The sequence below is a fragment of the Anomaloglossus baeobatrachus genome, chromosome 10, assembly GCF_048569485.1.
Source record: "Anomaloglossus baeobatrachus isolate aAnoBae1 chromosome 10, aAnoBae1.hap1, whole genome shotgun sequence".
Taxonomy (NCBI): Eukaryota; Metazoa; Chordata; class Amphibia; order Anura; family Aromobatidae; genus Anomaloglossus; species Anomaloglossus baeobatrachus.
This window is the reverse complement of record NC_134362.1, coordinates 45,623,866-45,639,133: the sequence shown is the minus strand read 5'-3', so window position 1 is coordinate 45,639,133 and position 15,268 is coordinate 45,623,866. Positions and strand designations below refer to the sequence as shown.

The 15,268-nt window shown below is 52.8% G+C and overlaps 1 protein-coding gene across 1 annotated transcript in view; it reads right to left on the bottom strand.

The window, feature by feature from the left end:
- Positions 1–15,268, bottom strand: part of SART1 (spliceosome associated factor 1, recruiter of U4/U6.U5 tri-snRNP) — a 149,307-nt gene that overhangs the window by 79,857 nt on the left and 54,182 nt on the right. The window contains exons 9-10 of the mRNA XM_075326488.1: positions 6,361–6,506; positions 5,193–5,399 (exon numbers count right to left, since the gene is read on the bottom strand). Coding sequence (XP_075182603.1) covers positions 5,193–5,399; positions 6,361–6,506 — 353 coding nt within the window. The remainder of the gene's footprint in view (positions 1–5,192; positions 5,400–6,360; positions 6,507–15,268) is intronic.

The following is a 15,268-nucleotide window of genomic DNA, read 5'->3' as shown; positions in this document are numbered from 1 at the left end:
GGAATGGCTGCCAGCGTCCTGGGGAGAGGAGGGAGCCGTGGGCGTGACCCAGAAAAGTGCGGGAACTGGTGCCCCACTGTGCAGAGTGAGGGGGTGGAGTATGCAAAGCATGCTCCAGCCCTCAGTGCTGCCGACCTGTACAGCGTCCCGTCCTTCCCCTGACTGGCAGGGCTGGGGGCGGGAAGAAAGACACAAACACACTCAGCGACGCTGAAGTGTATAGTGGCACAAATGCAGCCAGCGCTGCTGTCCCCGGTGCACTAGCACACCCAGCAATGCTGGAGTGTTGCTGTGCGCTGTCCCCACGGGGACACAGAGTACCTCCAAGTAGCAGAGCCATGTCCCTGAACGATACTCGGCTCCTATCCAGCAGGGTCCTCAGGAGCTGTGGATGGAGCACGGTCTCCTGTGCCTGGAGACCGATGGGATCCCACTTCACCCAGAGCCCTAATTGAGGGATGGGGAAGGAAAGCAGCATGTGGGCTCCAGCCTCCGTACCCGCAATGGATACCTCAACCTTAACAACACCGCCGACAAGAGTGGGGTGAGAAGGGAGCATGCTGGGGGCCCTGTTATGGGCCCTCTTTTCTTCCATCCGACATAGTCAGCAGCTGCTGCTGACTAAGCTGTGGAGCTATGCGTGGATGTCTGACCTCCTTCGCACAAAGCATAAAAACTGATGAGCCCGTAGCAGTACGGGGGGTGTATAGGCTGAAGGGGAGGGGCTTTACACTTTTAGTGTAATACTTTGTGTGGCCTCCGGAGGCATAGCTATACACCCAATTGTCTGGGTCTCCCAATTAGGAGCGACAAAGAAAAACCCTGTGCCTTAGCAGCTTTGCTCCTTGTGGACGACATGCTGTTGTCTCCTAGGAGAGTGATCACTGAGGGTATATGGGAAAGGGGTATACAGCCCACCGAACAGATAGATATAGATATATACGTATCTAATCCGGCACCCTAGGGGGACCAGCACCGGGTGACCGGTGTGGCTTACCGACCGCTAACGAGCGGAGTGTGTCCTCCAGATTCCCTGCCTTGGATCAGTGAGGGGGGAGGAAACATGCAGGATGCTCCAGCCCTCACATCCGACGTCAGGTCGGTAATCCCGCCCTTAACCCTGACAGGCAGGCCCGGGGGCGGGATTTTTGCGACTAGGCCGCGATGAAGCCGGGGACTAAATTTGAGACCGCGCCCGACAAGCAGGCACGGTCGGCGCGGAAGTCCACCGGCCTCCTGAATTCAGCAGCCGCCGCGGCTTCCGGGAAGAAGGTGCGCTCCCTGCACAGTCCCCATGGGGACACAGAGTACCTCTGAGTTGCAGGGCCCGGTCCCTGAGGTTGAAGAGGCTCCGGTCCGGCAGGTTCCCACAGGGGCTGCGGATGGAGCACGGTCCCAGCAAATGGATGACCGCTTAGGATCCCACTTCTCCCAGAGCCGCTTAAGGGATGGTGAAGGAGACGGCATGTGGCTCCAGCCTCTGTACCCGCAATGGGTACTTCAACCTTAACAACACCGCCGACGTAGTGGGGTGAGAAGGGAACATGCCGGGGGCCCCGTGGGGGCCCTCTTTTCTTCCAACCGACATAACTAAGTTGAGAATGCATGAGTGGATGTGTGCCTCCTTCCACACAAAGCATAAAACTGAGGAGCCCGTGATGCACGGGAGGGTGTATAGGCAGAGGGGAGGGGTTACACTTTTTAAAGTGTAATACTTTGTGTGGCCTCCGGAGGCAGAAGCTATACACCCAATTGTCTGGGTCTCCCAATGGAGCGACAAAGAAAAAATATTTTCTTCTACATGGATCCTCCTTTCTACGGCAGCACGGTTTATTAACCCTTTTCTCTCCAAATTTGAACTGCAGCTCCACGTGGGTTCTGCTGCAGCCGTATTTACACCATTACAGTGGTTGGGACTCTCACAACCGCACCAGGTGAGTCTACTCCTTACAGCACTTTTGCTAAGTGTTTTAGGATAAGACCCTATTTGCACTTACAGACTCTTCCAGCACTTTTAACCGACGTCATGCTGATTGACAGCCGGCTCCCCGCAGTTAGGCAGTAGGGAGTCGGTTATTAATCAGCATGACATCGGCAGTCATACCCAGATAACGGAACAAATGAGAAGCCATCGCTCTGTTAATGCGAGGTCAGCAAAGTCGCTCAATCGCCGGCAGGAACAGTCATTGAACGCTTTGTGCCAACAGAGATCAGCGCCAGATACAAAAGGTCAGTAGGTGCTAACTACCTGCCTGTAAGTTCTTGAGCCCATAGTAAAAAAAAAAAAAAAATAAATAAAAATATTTTCTAAATAAATGTTATTATTTATTTTAATATATATATTAGCTGTAGTACCCGGCGTTGCCCGGGATAGTAACTGTCTCTGTCCCTCTGTGTGTCTTTCCTTGACTGTCTGCGCCTCTTTGACTGTCTGCGCCTCTTTGACTGTCTGCGCCTCTTTGACTGTCTGCGCCTCTTTGACTGTCTGCGCCTCTTTGACTGTCTGCGCCTCTTTGACTGTCTGCGCCTCTTTGACTGTCTGCGCCTCTTTGACTGTCTGCGCCTCTTTGACTGTCTGCGCCTCTTTGACTGTCTGCGCCTCTTTGACTGTCTGCGCCTCTTTGACTGTCTGCGCCTCTTTGACTGTCTGCGCCTCTTTGACTGTCTGCGCCTCTTTGACTGTCTGCGCCTCTTTGACTGTCTGCGCCTCTTTGACTGTCTGCGCCTCTTTGACTGTCTGCGCCTCTTTGACTGTCTGCGCCTCTTTGACTGTCTGCGCCTCTTTGACTGTCTGCGCCTCTTTGACTGTCTGCGCCTCTTTGACTGTCTGCGCCTCTTTGACTGTCTGCGCCTCTTTGACTGTCTGCGCCTCTTTGACTGTCTGCGCCTCTTTGACTGTCTGCGCCTCTTTGACTGTCTGCGCCTCTTTGACTGTCTGCGCCTCTTTGACTGTCTGCGCCTCTTTGACTGTCTGCGCCTCTTTGACTGTCTGCGCCTCTTTGACTGTCTGCGCCTCTTTGACTGTCTGCGCCTCTTTGACTGTCTGCGCCTCTTTGACTGTCTGCGCCTCTTTGACTGTCTGCGCCTCTTTGACTGTCTGCGCCTCTTTGACTGTCTGCGCCTCTTTGACTGTCTGCGCCTCTTTGACTGTCTGCGCCTCTTTGACTGTCTGCGCCTCTTTGACTGTCTGCGCCTCTTTGACTGTCTGCGCCTCTTTGACTGTCTGCGCCTCTTTGACTGTCTGCGCCTCTTTGACTGTCTGCGCCTCTTTGACTGTCTGCGCCTCTTTGACTGTCTGCGCCTCTTTGACTGTCTGCGCCTCTTTGACTGTCTGCGCCTCTTTGACTGTCTGCGCCTCTTTGACTGTCTGCGCCTCTTTGACTGTCTGCGCCTCTTTGACTGTCTGCGCCTCTTTGACTGTCTGCGCCTCTTTGACTGTCTGCGCCTCTTTGACTGTCTGCGCCTCTTTGACTGTCTGCGCCTCTTTGACTGTCTGCGCCTCTTTGACTGTCTGCGCCTCTTTGACTGTCTGCGCCTCTTTGACTGTCTGCGCCTCTTTGACTGTCTGCGCCTCTTTGACTGTCTGCGCCTCTTTGACTGTCTGCGCCTCTTTGACTGTCTGCGCCTCTTTGACTGTCTGCGCCTCTTTGACTGTCTGCGCCTCTTTGACTGTCTGCGCCTCTTTGACTGTCTGCGCCTCTTTGACTGTCTGCGCCTCTTTGACTGTCTGCGCCTCTTTGACTGTCTGCGCCTCTTTGACTGTCTGCGCCTCTTTGACTGTCTGCGCCTCTTTGACTGTCTGCGCCTCTTTGACTGTCTGCGCCTCTTTGACTGTCTGCGCCTCTTTGACTGTCTGCGCCTCTTTGACTGTCTGCGCCTCTTTGACTGTCTGCGCCTCTTTGACTGTCTGCGCCTCTTTGACTGTCTGCGCCTCTTTGACTGTCTGCGCCTCTTTGACTGTCTGCGCCTCTTTGACTGTCTGCGCCTCTTTGACTGTCTGCGCCTCTTTGACTGTCTGCGCCTCTTTGACTGTCTGCGCCTCTTTGACTGTCTGCGCCTCTTTGACTGTCTGCGCCTCTTTGACTGTCTGCGCCTCTTTGACTGTCTGCGCCTCTTTGACTGTCTGCGCCTCTTTGACTGTCTGCGCCTCTTTGACTGTCTGCGCCTCTTTGACTGTCTGCGCCTCTTTGACTGTCTGCGCCTCTTTGACTGTCTGCGCCTCTTTGACTGTCTGCGCCTCTTTGACTGTCTGCGCCTCTTTGACTGTCTGCGCCTCTTTGACTGTCTGCGCCTCTTTGACTGTCTGCGCCTCTTTGACTGTCTGCGCCTCTTTGACTGTCTGCGCCTCTTTGACTGTCTGCGCCTCTTTGACTGTCTGCGCCTCTTTGACTGTCTGCGCCTCTTTGACTGTCTGCGCCTCTTTGACTGTCTGCGCCTCTTTGACTGTCTGCGCCTCTTTGACTGTCTGCGCCTCTTTGACTGTCTGCGCCTCTTTGACTGTCTGCGCCTCTTTGACTGTCTGCGCCTCTTTGACTGTCTGCGCCTCTTTGACTGTCTGCGCCTCTTTGACTGTCTGCGCCTCTTTGACTGTCTGCGCCTCTTTGACTGTCTGCGCCTCTTTGACTGTCTGCGCCTCTTTGACTGTCTGCGCCTCTTTGACTGTCTGCGCCTCTTTGACTGTCTGCGCCTCTTTGACTGTCTGCGCCTCTTTGACTGTCTGCGCCTCTTTGACTGTCTGCGCCTCTTTCCCTGTCTGCCTCTGTCTTTCTGTCTCTCTCTATCCGTCACCTCACTGACATCTTATTACCTCACACATAAGCTTCTTATACTAATAATTTCCTTTGTTCCTATAGCAACCACTCACAGCTCCTATTAATAAGCTATAGCTCGCAACTCCATTGACTTTAATGGAGGCAGGATTTTTGAAGGGTAACTGTAAAGCACAGGGTTAAATTTTCCCCTCAAAACATAGTCTATGACGTTCCTTGAGTCACATGGGGTGTCTGTACAAAATTTTGTGATTGTAAATGCGACGGTGCGGATTCCTTTAGCGGACATACACACACACACACACACACACACACACACACACACACACACACACACACACACACACACACACACACACACAGCTTTATATATTAGATATAGTCCTGCATAACCAGCATTAGCTTTACAGTTCATATTCTCACCATTTCCTCTGATGTGTAGTACTCAGATGCGATCCTCAAGGCGGGAACGTCTAGAGACTGTGCCTGGTTGTGTAGGGTCTGACGGATATTCTGCAGTTCTCTCTCCCAGGAGCCATCGGCTGTGCCCCCACTTTCCAAGCGGAATGATTTCTTCTTTTCCCCTTCTATCTCCTCATCGTACTTAGAAAGTACAGACTTGTGTCGGAACTAAATGAAAGATATATAAAAATATATTCCATCAGCAATAAGTTCACCGTATGCCTGAGGGGTTAAAGTGGTTATGTCACTAAAGACCTTGCGGTCACATCATTAGTATAAGCAATGGATTTCAACCTAGGTGTCCTAAAAGGGCAAAGCAACACTGGCACCAAGATTTTGTCAAACAAGCGGCCCACTTATCACAGACCACTACACCTCACAATTACCAGTGCGGCTGCTCCACACAATGGTAAACCGCCGCAAAACACATTATCCATCCTTGGGCAAAGAGCCAATCCTGAAACTGCCTTGATTTATATATTTTTTTCCCCTAAAGCCACTTGGTCAGCCACGATTTCTTAACGTGGCCTCTATAGGTTCTGCTTCCATTTGCTCAGGCATCTTCTAATATTTTAATATATCCAAATTGTAAAAGAATTAAAAAGGGGTTGTCCCAATATTGCGATTCAGGAGCACACTACTCCCCTGCCTCACATTTCTCACCTTATTGCTGCTGGCCTGAAATGCCAATCAATCTCATGGCCTGAAATATAAGGCTGATAATAGAAGCAGCCATGCCTCTGCAGCATTGGAAGAGCAGTTAAGCTGAAACTGGTGGGATAAGGAGCAAACAATGACATCCTGCGATCCTGGCTATCATTGCAGTGCTTACAAGCTCAGTAGAAAAGAGCTTGTAGGTACTGCACTAGACAATTTGGATGGATGGTGCAGTGCTTACAAGCTCAGTAGAAAAGAGCTTGTAGGTACTGCACTAGACAGTTGTGGTGGATGGTACCCTTGGCAATAAGCAATAAAAAAAAACAAAAACAAAGAAAAGCAGGGTTGGGAGGAGAACGGAGGCAGCTAGAGACAAGAAGTAAATTGCTACATTGTTTAATTTCTCATTGTCTGCCATCCTTGTCCTTTAAATAAAAAAGGTCAATAAAATATGAAGGTTGTACACACTCACCACAACCATGTCATCGACAGACTCCTCTTCCTCATAGGGTTTGTAATCAGGCCTTTTTTTCTTAAGTTCCACATTTTTGGCTGCTTTTTCTTTGTCTATCATATTTACATTTACTAAGACATCTGAATCATCTTCATCAAGGACGCCTGTGTTACAAAAATAAAAATAAGGAAAGTAAAAAAAAAAAAATAGTAAAGTAAAAAAAAAAATGTATAAAATATATATATATATATATATATATATATATATATATATATATATATATATATATATAAAAAAAAGAAGGGAGTTTTGTTTACTTACCGTAAATTCCTTTTCTTCTAGCTCCAATTGGGAGACCCAGACAATTGGGTGTATAGCTATGCCTCCGGAGGCCACACAAAGTATTACACTAAAAGTGTAAAGCCCCTCCCCTTCAGCCTATACACCCCCTGTACTGCTACGGGCTCATCAGTTTTGGTGCAAAAGCCAGAAGGAGGAAAAAATTATAAACTGGTTTAAAGTAAATTCAATCCGAAGGAATATCTGAGAACTGAAACCATTTAACATGAACAACATGTGTATACAAAAAACAGGGGCGGGTGCTGGGTCTCCCAATTGGAGCTAGAAGAAAAGGAATTTACGGTAAGTAAACAAAATTCCCTTCTTCTTTGTCGCTCCTAATTGGGAGACCCAGACAATTGGGACGTCCAAAAGCAGTCCCTGGGTGGGTAAATAATACCTCATAATAGAGCCGTAACGGCTCCGTCCTACAGGTGGGCAACTGCCGCCTGAAGGACTCGCCTACCTAGGCTGGCATCTGCCGAAGCATAGGTATGCATCTGATAGTGTTTCGTGAAAGTGTGCAGGCTCGACCAGGTAGCTGCCTGACACATCTGCTGAGCCGTAGCCTGGTGTCGCAAGGCCCAGGACGCTCCCACGGCCCTGGTAGAATGGGCCTTCAGTCCTGAGGGAACCGGAAGCCCCGAGGAACGGTAAGCTTCGAGAATTGGTTCCTTGATCCACCGAGCCAGGGTTGATTTGGAAGCTTGTGTCCCTTTACGCTGGCCAGCGACAAGGACAAAGAGAGCATCGGAGCGGCGCAGGGGCGCCGTACGAGAAATGTAGAGTCTGAGTGCTCTCACCAGATCTAACAAGTGCAAATCCTTTTCACATTGGTGAACTGGATGAGAACAAAACGAGGGTAAGGAGATGTCCTGATTGAGATGAAAAGTGGGCAAGGCAAATGGCCAGGGAGAAAACGCCTGAGCAGAGCACCACGACAGGAATATTTTCCACGTCCTGTGGTAGATCTTGGCGGACGTTGGTTTCCTAGCCTGTCTCATAGTGGCAATGACCTCTTGAGATAATCCTGAAGACGCTAGGATCCAGGACTCAATGGCCACACAGTCAGGTTGAGGGCCGCAGAATTCAGATGGAAAAACGGCCCTTGAGACAGCAAGTCTGGTCGGTCTGGTAGTGGCCACGGTTGACCCACCGTGAGATGCCACAGATCCGGGTACTACGACCTCCTCGGCCAGTCTGGAGCGACGAGGATGACGCGGCGGCAGTCGGCCCTGATCTTGCGTAACACTCTGGGCAACAGAGCCAGAGGAAGAAACACATAAGGAAGCTGAAACTGCGACCAATCCTGAACTAAGGCGTCTGCCGCCAGAGCTCTGTGATCTTGAGATCGAGCCATGAATGTTGGGACCTTGTTGTTGTGCCGTGACGCCATTAGGTCGACGTCCGGCATCCCCCAGCGGCAACAGATCTCCTGAAACACGTCCGGGTGAAGGGACCATTCCCCTGCGTCCATGCCCTGGCCACTGAGAAAGTCTGCTTCCCAGTTTTCTACGCCCGGGATGTGAACTGCGGATATGGTGGATGCTGTGGCTTCCACCCACAGCAGAATCCTCCGGACTTCCTGGAAGGCTTGCCGACTGCGTGTCCCACCTTGGTGGTTGATGTAAGCCACCGCTGTGGAGTTGTCCGACTGAATTCGGATCTGCTTGCCTTCCAGCCACTGCTGGAACGCTTTTAGGGCAAGATACACTGCCCTGATCTCCAGAACATTGATCTGAAGTGAGGACTCTTGCTGAGTCCACGTACCCTGAGCCCTGTGGTGGAGAAAAACTGCTCCCCACCCTGACAGGCTCGCGTCCGTCGTGACCACCGCCCAGGATGGGGGTAGGAAGGATTTCCCTTTCGATAATGAGGTGGGAAGAAGCCACCACCGAAGGGAAGCTTTGGTTGCTTGAGAGAGGGAGACGTTCCTGTCTAGGGACGTCGGCCTCCTGTCCCACTTACGTAGGATGTCCCATTGAAGAGGACACAGGTGAAACTGCGCGAAAGGGACTGCTTCCATTGCTGCCACCATCTTCCCTAGGAAGTGCATGAGGTGCCTCAAGGGGTGTGACCGACCTTGAAGGAGAGATTGTACCCCTGTCTGTAGTGAACGCTGTTTGTCCAGCGGAAGCTTCACTATCGCTGGAAGAGTATGAAACTCCATGCCAAGATATGTCAGTGATTGGACCGGTGTCAGATTTGACTTTGGAAAATTGATGATCCACCCGAAACTCTGGAGAATCTCCAGAGTAACGTTGAGGCTGTGTTGGCATGCCTCTTGAGAGGGTGCCTTGACCAGCAGATCGTCTAAGTAAGGTATCACTGAGTGACCCTGAGAGTGGAGGACCGCAACTACTGTAGCCATGACCTTGGTGAAAACCCTTGGGGCTGTCGCCAGGCCGAACGGCAGTGCCGCGAACTGAAGGTGTTCGTCTCCTATGGCGAAGCGCAAGAAGCGCTGATGCTCTGGAGCAATTGGTACGTGGAAATAAGCATCCTTGATATCGATCGATGCTAGGAAATCTCCTTGGGACATTGAGGCGATGACGGAGCGGAGGGATTCCATCCGGAACCGCCTGGTCCTTACGTGTTTGTTGAGCAGTTTTAGGTCCAAAACAGGACGGAAGGACCCGTCCTTCTTTGGAACCACAAACAGGTTGGAGTAGAAACCGTGACCCTGTTGCTGAAGAGGAACCGGGACCACCACTCCTTCTGCCTTCAGAATGCCCACCGCCTGCAGAAGAGCCTCGGCTCGCTCGGGAGGCGGAGATGTTCTGAAGAATCGAGTCGGAGGACGAGAGCTGAACTCTATCCTGTAACCGTGAGACAAAATGTCTCTCACCCAACGGTCTTTTACTTGTGGCAGCCAGGTGTCGCAAAAGCGGGAGAGCTTGCCACCGACCGAGGATGCGGTGTGAGGAGGCCGTAAGTCATGAGGAAGCCGCCTTGGTAGCGGCACCTCCGGCGGTCTTTTTAGGGCGTGATTTAGACCGCCATGCGTCGGCGTTCCTCTGATCCTTCTGAGGCCTTTTGGACGAGGAGAATTGTGACCTGCCCGCACTCCGAAAGGACCGAAACCTCGACTGTCCCCTCCTCTGTTGGGGTGTTTTTGGTTTGGCTTGGGGTAAGGATGTTTCCTTTCCCTTGGATTGTTTGATGATTTCATCCAATCTCTCACCAAACAAACGGTCGCCAGAAAATGGCAATCCAGTTAAGCACTTTTTGGAAGCCGAATCTGCCTCCCATTCCCGCAGCCACAAGGCCCTGCGTATTACCACCGAATTGGCGGCTGCAACCGCCGTACGGGTCGCAGAGTCCCGGACAGCATTAATAGCGTAGGACGCAAATGCCGACGTTTGAGAGGTTATGGACGCCACCTGCGGCGCAGACGTACGTGAGTGCGTCAATTTGAGCCTGACCAGCTGACATAGCTTGGAGTGCCCATACGGCTGCGAATGTTGGAGCAAAAGACGCGCCGATAGCTTCATAGATGGATTTCAACCAGAGCTCCATCTGTCTGTCAGTGGCATCCTTGAGTGAAGCTCCATCTTCCACTGCAACTATGGATCTAGCCGCCAGTCTGGAGATTGGAGGATCCACCTTGGGACACTGAGTCCAGCCCTTGACCACGTCAGGGGGAAAAGGGTAACGTGTATCCTTAAGGCGCTTGGAAAAACGCTTATCTGGATAAGCTCGGTGTTTCTGGACTGCCTCTCTGAAGTCAGAGTGGTCCAGAAACATACTCTGTACGCTTGGGAAACCTGAAACGGAATTTCTCCTGCTGAGAAGCTGACTCCTCCACTGGAGGAGCTGAGGGAGAAATATTCAACATTTCATTGATGGACGCAATAAGATCATTCACTATGGCGTCCCCATCAGGAGTATCAAGGTTGACAGCGGCTTCAGGATCGGAATCCTGATCAGCTACCTCCGCTTCATCATACAGAGAGTCCTCTCGCTGAGACCCTGAACATTGTGATGATGTCGAGGGAATTTCATAGCGAGCTCGCTTAGTCGGTCTGGGGCTGCGGTCCGTGTCAGAGACCTCACCCTGGGATCCATGAGACACCCCGGGAGAACATTGTTGTTCCAACTGAGGGGAACCAGGGGACAATGATTCCACAGTGTCCCTGGCTTGAGATGCCGGCCTGGACTGCAAGGCTTCTAATATCTTAGCCATAGTCTCAGAAAGTCTTTCAGTAAAAACTGCAAACTCCGTCCCTGTCACCTGGACAGTGTTAACAGGTGGTTCTCCCTGGGCCACCCCTAGCAGAGGCTCCGGCTGAGAAAGTGCCACAGGGGCCGAGCATTGCACACAATGAGGGTCAGTGGAACCTGCCGGCAGTATAGTAAGTCTGTGCCATGGCACCCTTGCTATTTGTGGACGACATGCTGTTGTCTCCTCTGAGCAATACAGGAGGGTAAATAGCCACAAATCAACAGTGCACCCTACAGTGTAAAGTATAGACTATAATCATATAAACTATAAATACACTTCTGCACTAGTGGGGCCAGCACCACAGGTGCTGCTTACCGCCTGCGCAAAGCGTTTGTGTGGGCACCAGAATTCCTGCCTGGGTCTCTTTGAGCTTGTCTCTCCTCTCCAGCGTTAGCAGAGCTGAGAGGAATGGCTGCCAGCGTCCTGGGGAGAGGAGGGAGCCGTGGGCGTGACCCAGAAAAGTGCGGGAACTGGTGCCCCACTGTGCAGAGTGAGGGGGGTGGAGTATGCAAAGCATGCTCCAGCCCTCAGTGCTGCCGACCTGTACAGCGTCCCGCCCTTCCCCTGACTGGCAGGGCTGGGTGCGGGAAAAGAATGAGACTAGGCCGCAGAAGCCGGGGACTATAGTTATAAGCGCGGCCGCCGTATAAGCGCGGTCGGCGCGGAAGTCCCCGGCGCACTAACAGTCCCAGCCGCGCCGCAGGGATAACCATGGCAGCGGCGGTCAGCGCGGCAGTCCCCCTACACAAATACACTCAGCGACGCTGAAGTGTATAGTGGCACAAATGCAGCCAGCGCTGCTGTCCCCGGTGCACTAGCACACCCAGCAATGCTGGAGTGTTGCTGTGCGCGGTCCCCACGGGGACACAGAGTACCTCCAAGTAGCAGGGCTCCTTCGCACAAAGCATAAAAACTGATGTGATGAGCCCGTAGCAGTACGGGGGGTGTATAAGCTGAAGGGGAGGGGCTTTACACTTTTAGTGTAATACTTTGTGTGGCCTCCGGAGGCATAGCTATACACCCAATTGTCTGGGTCTCCCAATTAGGAACGACAAAGAAAAATGTATAATATTATATTATATATATATATATATATATATATATATATATATATATATATATATATATATATATATATATATATATATATATATATATATATATATATATATATATATATATATACACATATACATACATACATACATACATATACATACACACTAGAAGGTGACCCGATTCTACGCATCGGGTATTCTAGAATTTACGTATTGTGTAGTTCATGTATGATTTTTGTTATATATATAATATATATATATATATGTTGTTGTGTGTAGTTACCAAGTGTTTGTGTAGGGTGCTGTACATGTTCTGGGTGTTGTCTGGGTGTGACGGGGGGGTGAGATCGGTGTTGTATGTGTGTTGCGTTGTTTGTGGAGCGCTGTGTGTCTGTAGTGTTGTGTGTGTGTGTGTTGCGCGGTTTGTGTGTGCGTGGTGTGTTTTGGGGGAGGTATGTTTTGTGCAATGTGTGTGTTGTGCGGCATGTGCGTATATTTGTGTGTGCCGTGGTGTTTGTGTGTTGGGTGTTGTGTGTGTGCAGCGTTGTCTGTGTGTGTGGGTGTCTGTGTAGGGCAGTTGTTTGTGGTTCCCAGTGTGTGTGTGTGTGGCGTGTTGTGCAGTGCGCGCGCGTGTGTGTGTGTGTGTGTGTTGGGGGGAGGTGTGCACTTTCCATCGTGCTCCATCCCCCATGCAGCGCACTCCCCATCGTGCTCCATCCCCCATGCAGCGCACTCCCCATCGTGCTCCATCCGCCATGCTGCGCACTCCCAAACGTGCTCCATCGGCCATGCTGCGCACTCCCAAACGTGGTCCATCCGCCATGCTGCGCACTCCCAAACGTGGTCCATCCGCCATGCTGCGCACTCCCCATCGTGCTGCATCCCCCATGCTGCGCACTCCCAAACGTGCTCCATCCGCCATGCTGCGCACTCCCAAACGTGCTCCATCCGGCATGCTGCGCACTCCCAAACGTGTTCCATCCGGCATGCTGCGCACTCCCAAACGTGTTCCATCCGCCATGCTGCGCACTCCCAAACGTGCTCCATCCGCCATGCTGCGCACTCCCAAACGTGCTCCATCCGCCATGCTGCACACCCCCCATCGTGCTCCATCCCCCATGCTGCACCAGCATCAGCCTCTCTGCCCGCAGCATCAGCCTCTCTCCTCCCAGCATCAGCCTCTCTACCCACAGCATCAGCCTCTCTACCCACAGCATCAGCCTCTCTACCCACAGCATCAGCCTCTCTACCCACAGCATCAGCCTCTCTGTCCCCAGCATCAGCCTCTCTGTCCCCAGCATCAGCCTCTCTGTCCCCAGCATCAGCCTCTCTGTCCCCAGCATCAGCCTCTCTCCTCCCAGCATCAGCCTCTCTCCTCCCAGCATCAGCCTCTCTCCTCCCAGCATCAGCCTTTTCTGTCCCCAGCATCAGCCTTTTCTGTCCCCAGCATCAGCCTCTCTCCTCCCAGCATCAGCCTCTCTCCTCCCAGCATCAGCCTCTCTCCTCCCAGCATCAGCCTCTCTCCTCCCAGCATCAGCCTCTCTCCTCCCAGCATCAGCCTCTCTCCTCCCAGCATCAGCCTCTCTCCTCCCAGCATCAGCCTCTCTCCTCCCAGCATCAGCCTCTCTCCTCCCAGCATCAGCCTCTCTCCTCCCAGCATCAGCCTCTCTCCTCCCAGCATCAGCCTCTCTCCTCCCAGCATCAGCCTCTCTCCTCCCAGCATCAGCCTCTCTCCTCCCAGCATCAGCCTCTCTCCTCCCAGCATCAGCCTCTCTCCTCCCAGCATCAGCCTCTCTCCTCCCAGCATCAGCCTCTCTCCTCCCAGCATCAGCCTCTCTCCTCCCAGCATCAGCCTCTCTCCTCCCAGCATCAGCCTCTCTCCTCCCAGCATCAGCCTCTCTCCTCCCAGCATCAGCCTCTCTCCTCCCAGCATCAGCCTCTCTCCTCCCAGCATCAGCCTCTCTCCTCCCAGCATCAGCCTCTCTCCTCCCAGCATCAGCCTCTCTCCTCCCAGCATCAGCCTCTCTCCTCCCAGCATCAGCCTCTCTCATCCCAGCATCAGCCTCTCTCATCCCAGCATCAGCCTCTCTCATCCCAGCATCAGCCTCTCTCATCCCAGCATCAGCCTCTCTCATCCCAGCATCAGCCTCTCTCATCCCAGCATCAGCCTCTCTCATCCCAGCATCAGCCTCTCTCATCCCAGCATCAGCCTTTTCTGTCCCCAGCATCAGCCTCTCTCCTCCCAGCATCAGCCTTTTCTGTCCCCAGCATCAGCCTCTCTCCTCCCAGCCTACCCCAGCCTCAGCCTCCCCCAGCATCAGCCTCTCTCCTCCCAGCATCAGCCTCTCTCCTCCCAGCATCAGCCTCTCTCCTCCCAGCATCAGCCTCTCTCCTCCCAGCATCAGCCTCTCTCCTCCCAGCATCAGCCTCTCTCCTCCCAGCATCAGCCTCTCTCCTCCCAGCATCAGCCTCTCTCCTCCCAGCATCAGCCTCTCTCATCCCAGCATCAGCCTCTCTCATCCCAGCATCAGCCTCTCTCATCCCAGCATCAGCCTCTCTCATCCCAGCATCAGCCTCTCTCATCCCAGCATCAGCCTCTCTCATCCCAGCATCAGCCTCTCTCATCCCAGCATCAGCCTCTCTCATCCCAGCATCAGCCTCTCTCATCCCAGCATCAGCCTCTCTCATCCCAGCATCAGCCTCTCTCATCCCAGCATCAGCCTCTCTCATCCCAGCATCAGCCTTTTCTGTCCCCAGCATCAGCCTCTCTCCTCCCAGCATCAGCCTTTTCTGTCCCCAGCATCAGCCTCTCTCCTCCCAGCATCAGCCTCTCTCCTTCCAGCATCAGCCTCTCTCCTCCCAGCCTACCCCAGCCTCAGCCTCCCCCAGCATCAGCCTCTCTCCTCCCAGCATCAGCCTTTTCGGTCCCCAGCATCAGCCTCTCTCCTCCCAGCCTACCCCAGCCTCAGCCTTCCCCAGCATCAGCCTCTCTTCTCTCAGCCTCCCCATCCCAGCCTTCCCCAGGATCAGCCTCTCTCCTCCCAGCCTCCTCCAGCACGCCGTGCTCCTCTGCTGACACTCACAGATCCGATCGCATACACTCACGCACACACACATTTACGATATTGCACATACGCGCTCACACTCACAACATCCGGAGATACCACATGCTTCTGGCCATGTGATCCTCCGGCAGGTCCTGAAAGCTCACAGCACAGTATCGCCGCCGAGAAGCAAGCGATATCCCAGGATGTTGGGAGTGTGTGGATGCGATGTGATGTGTGTGTGAGGTGTGTGTGAGAGT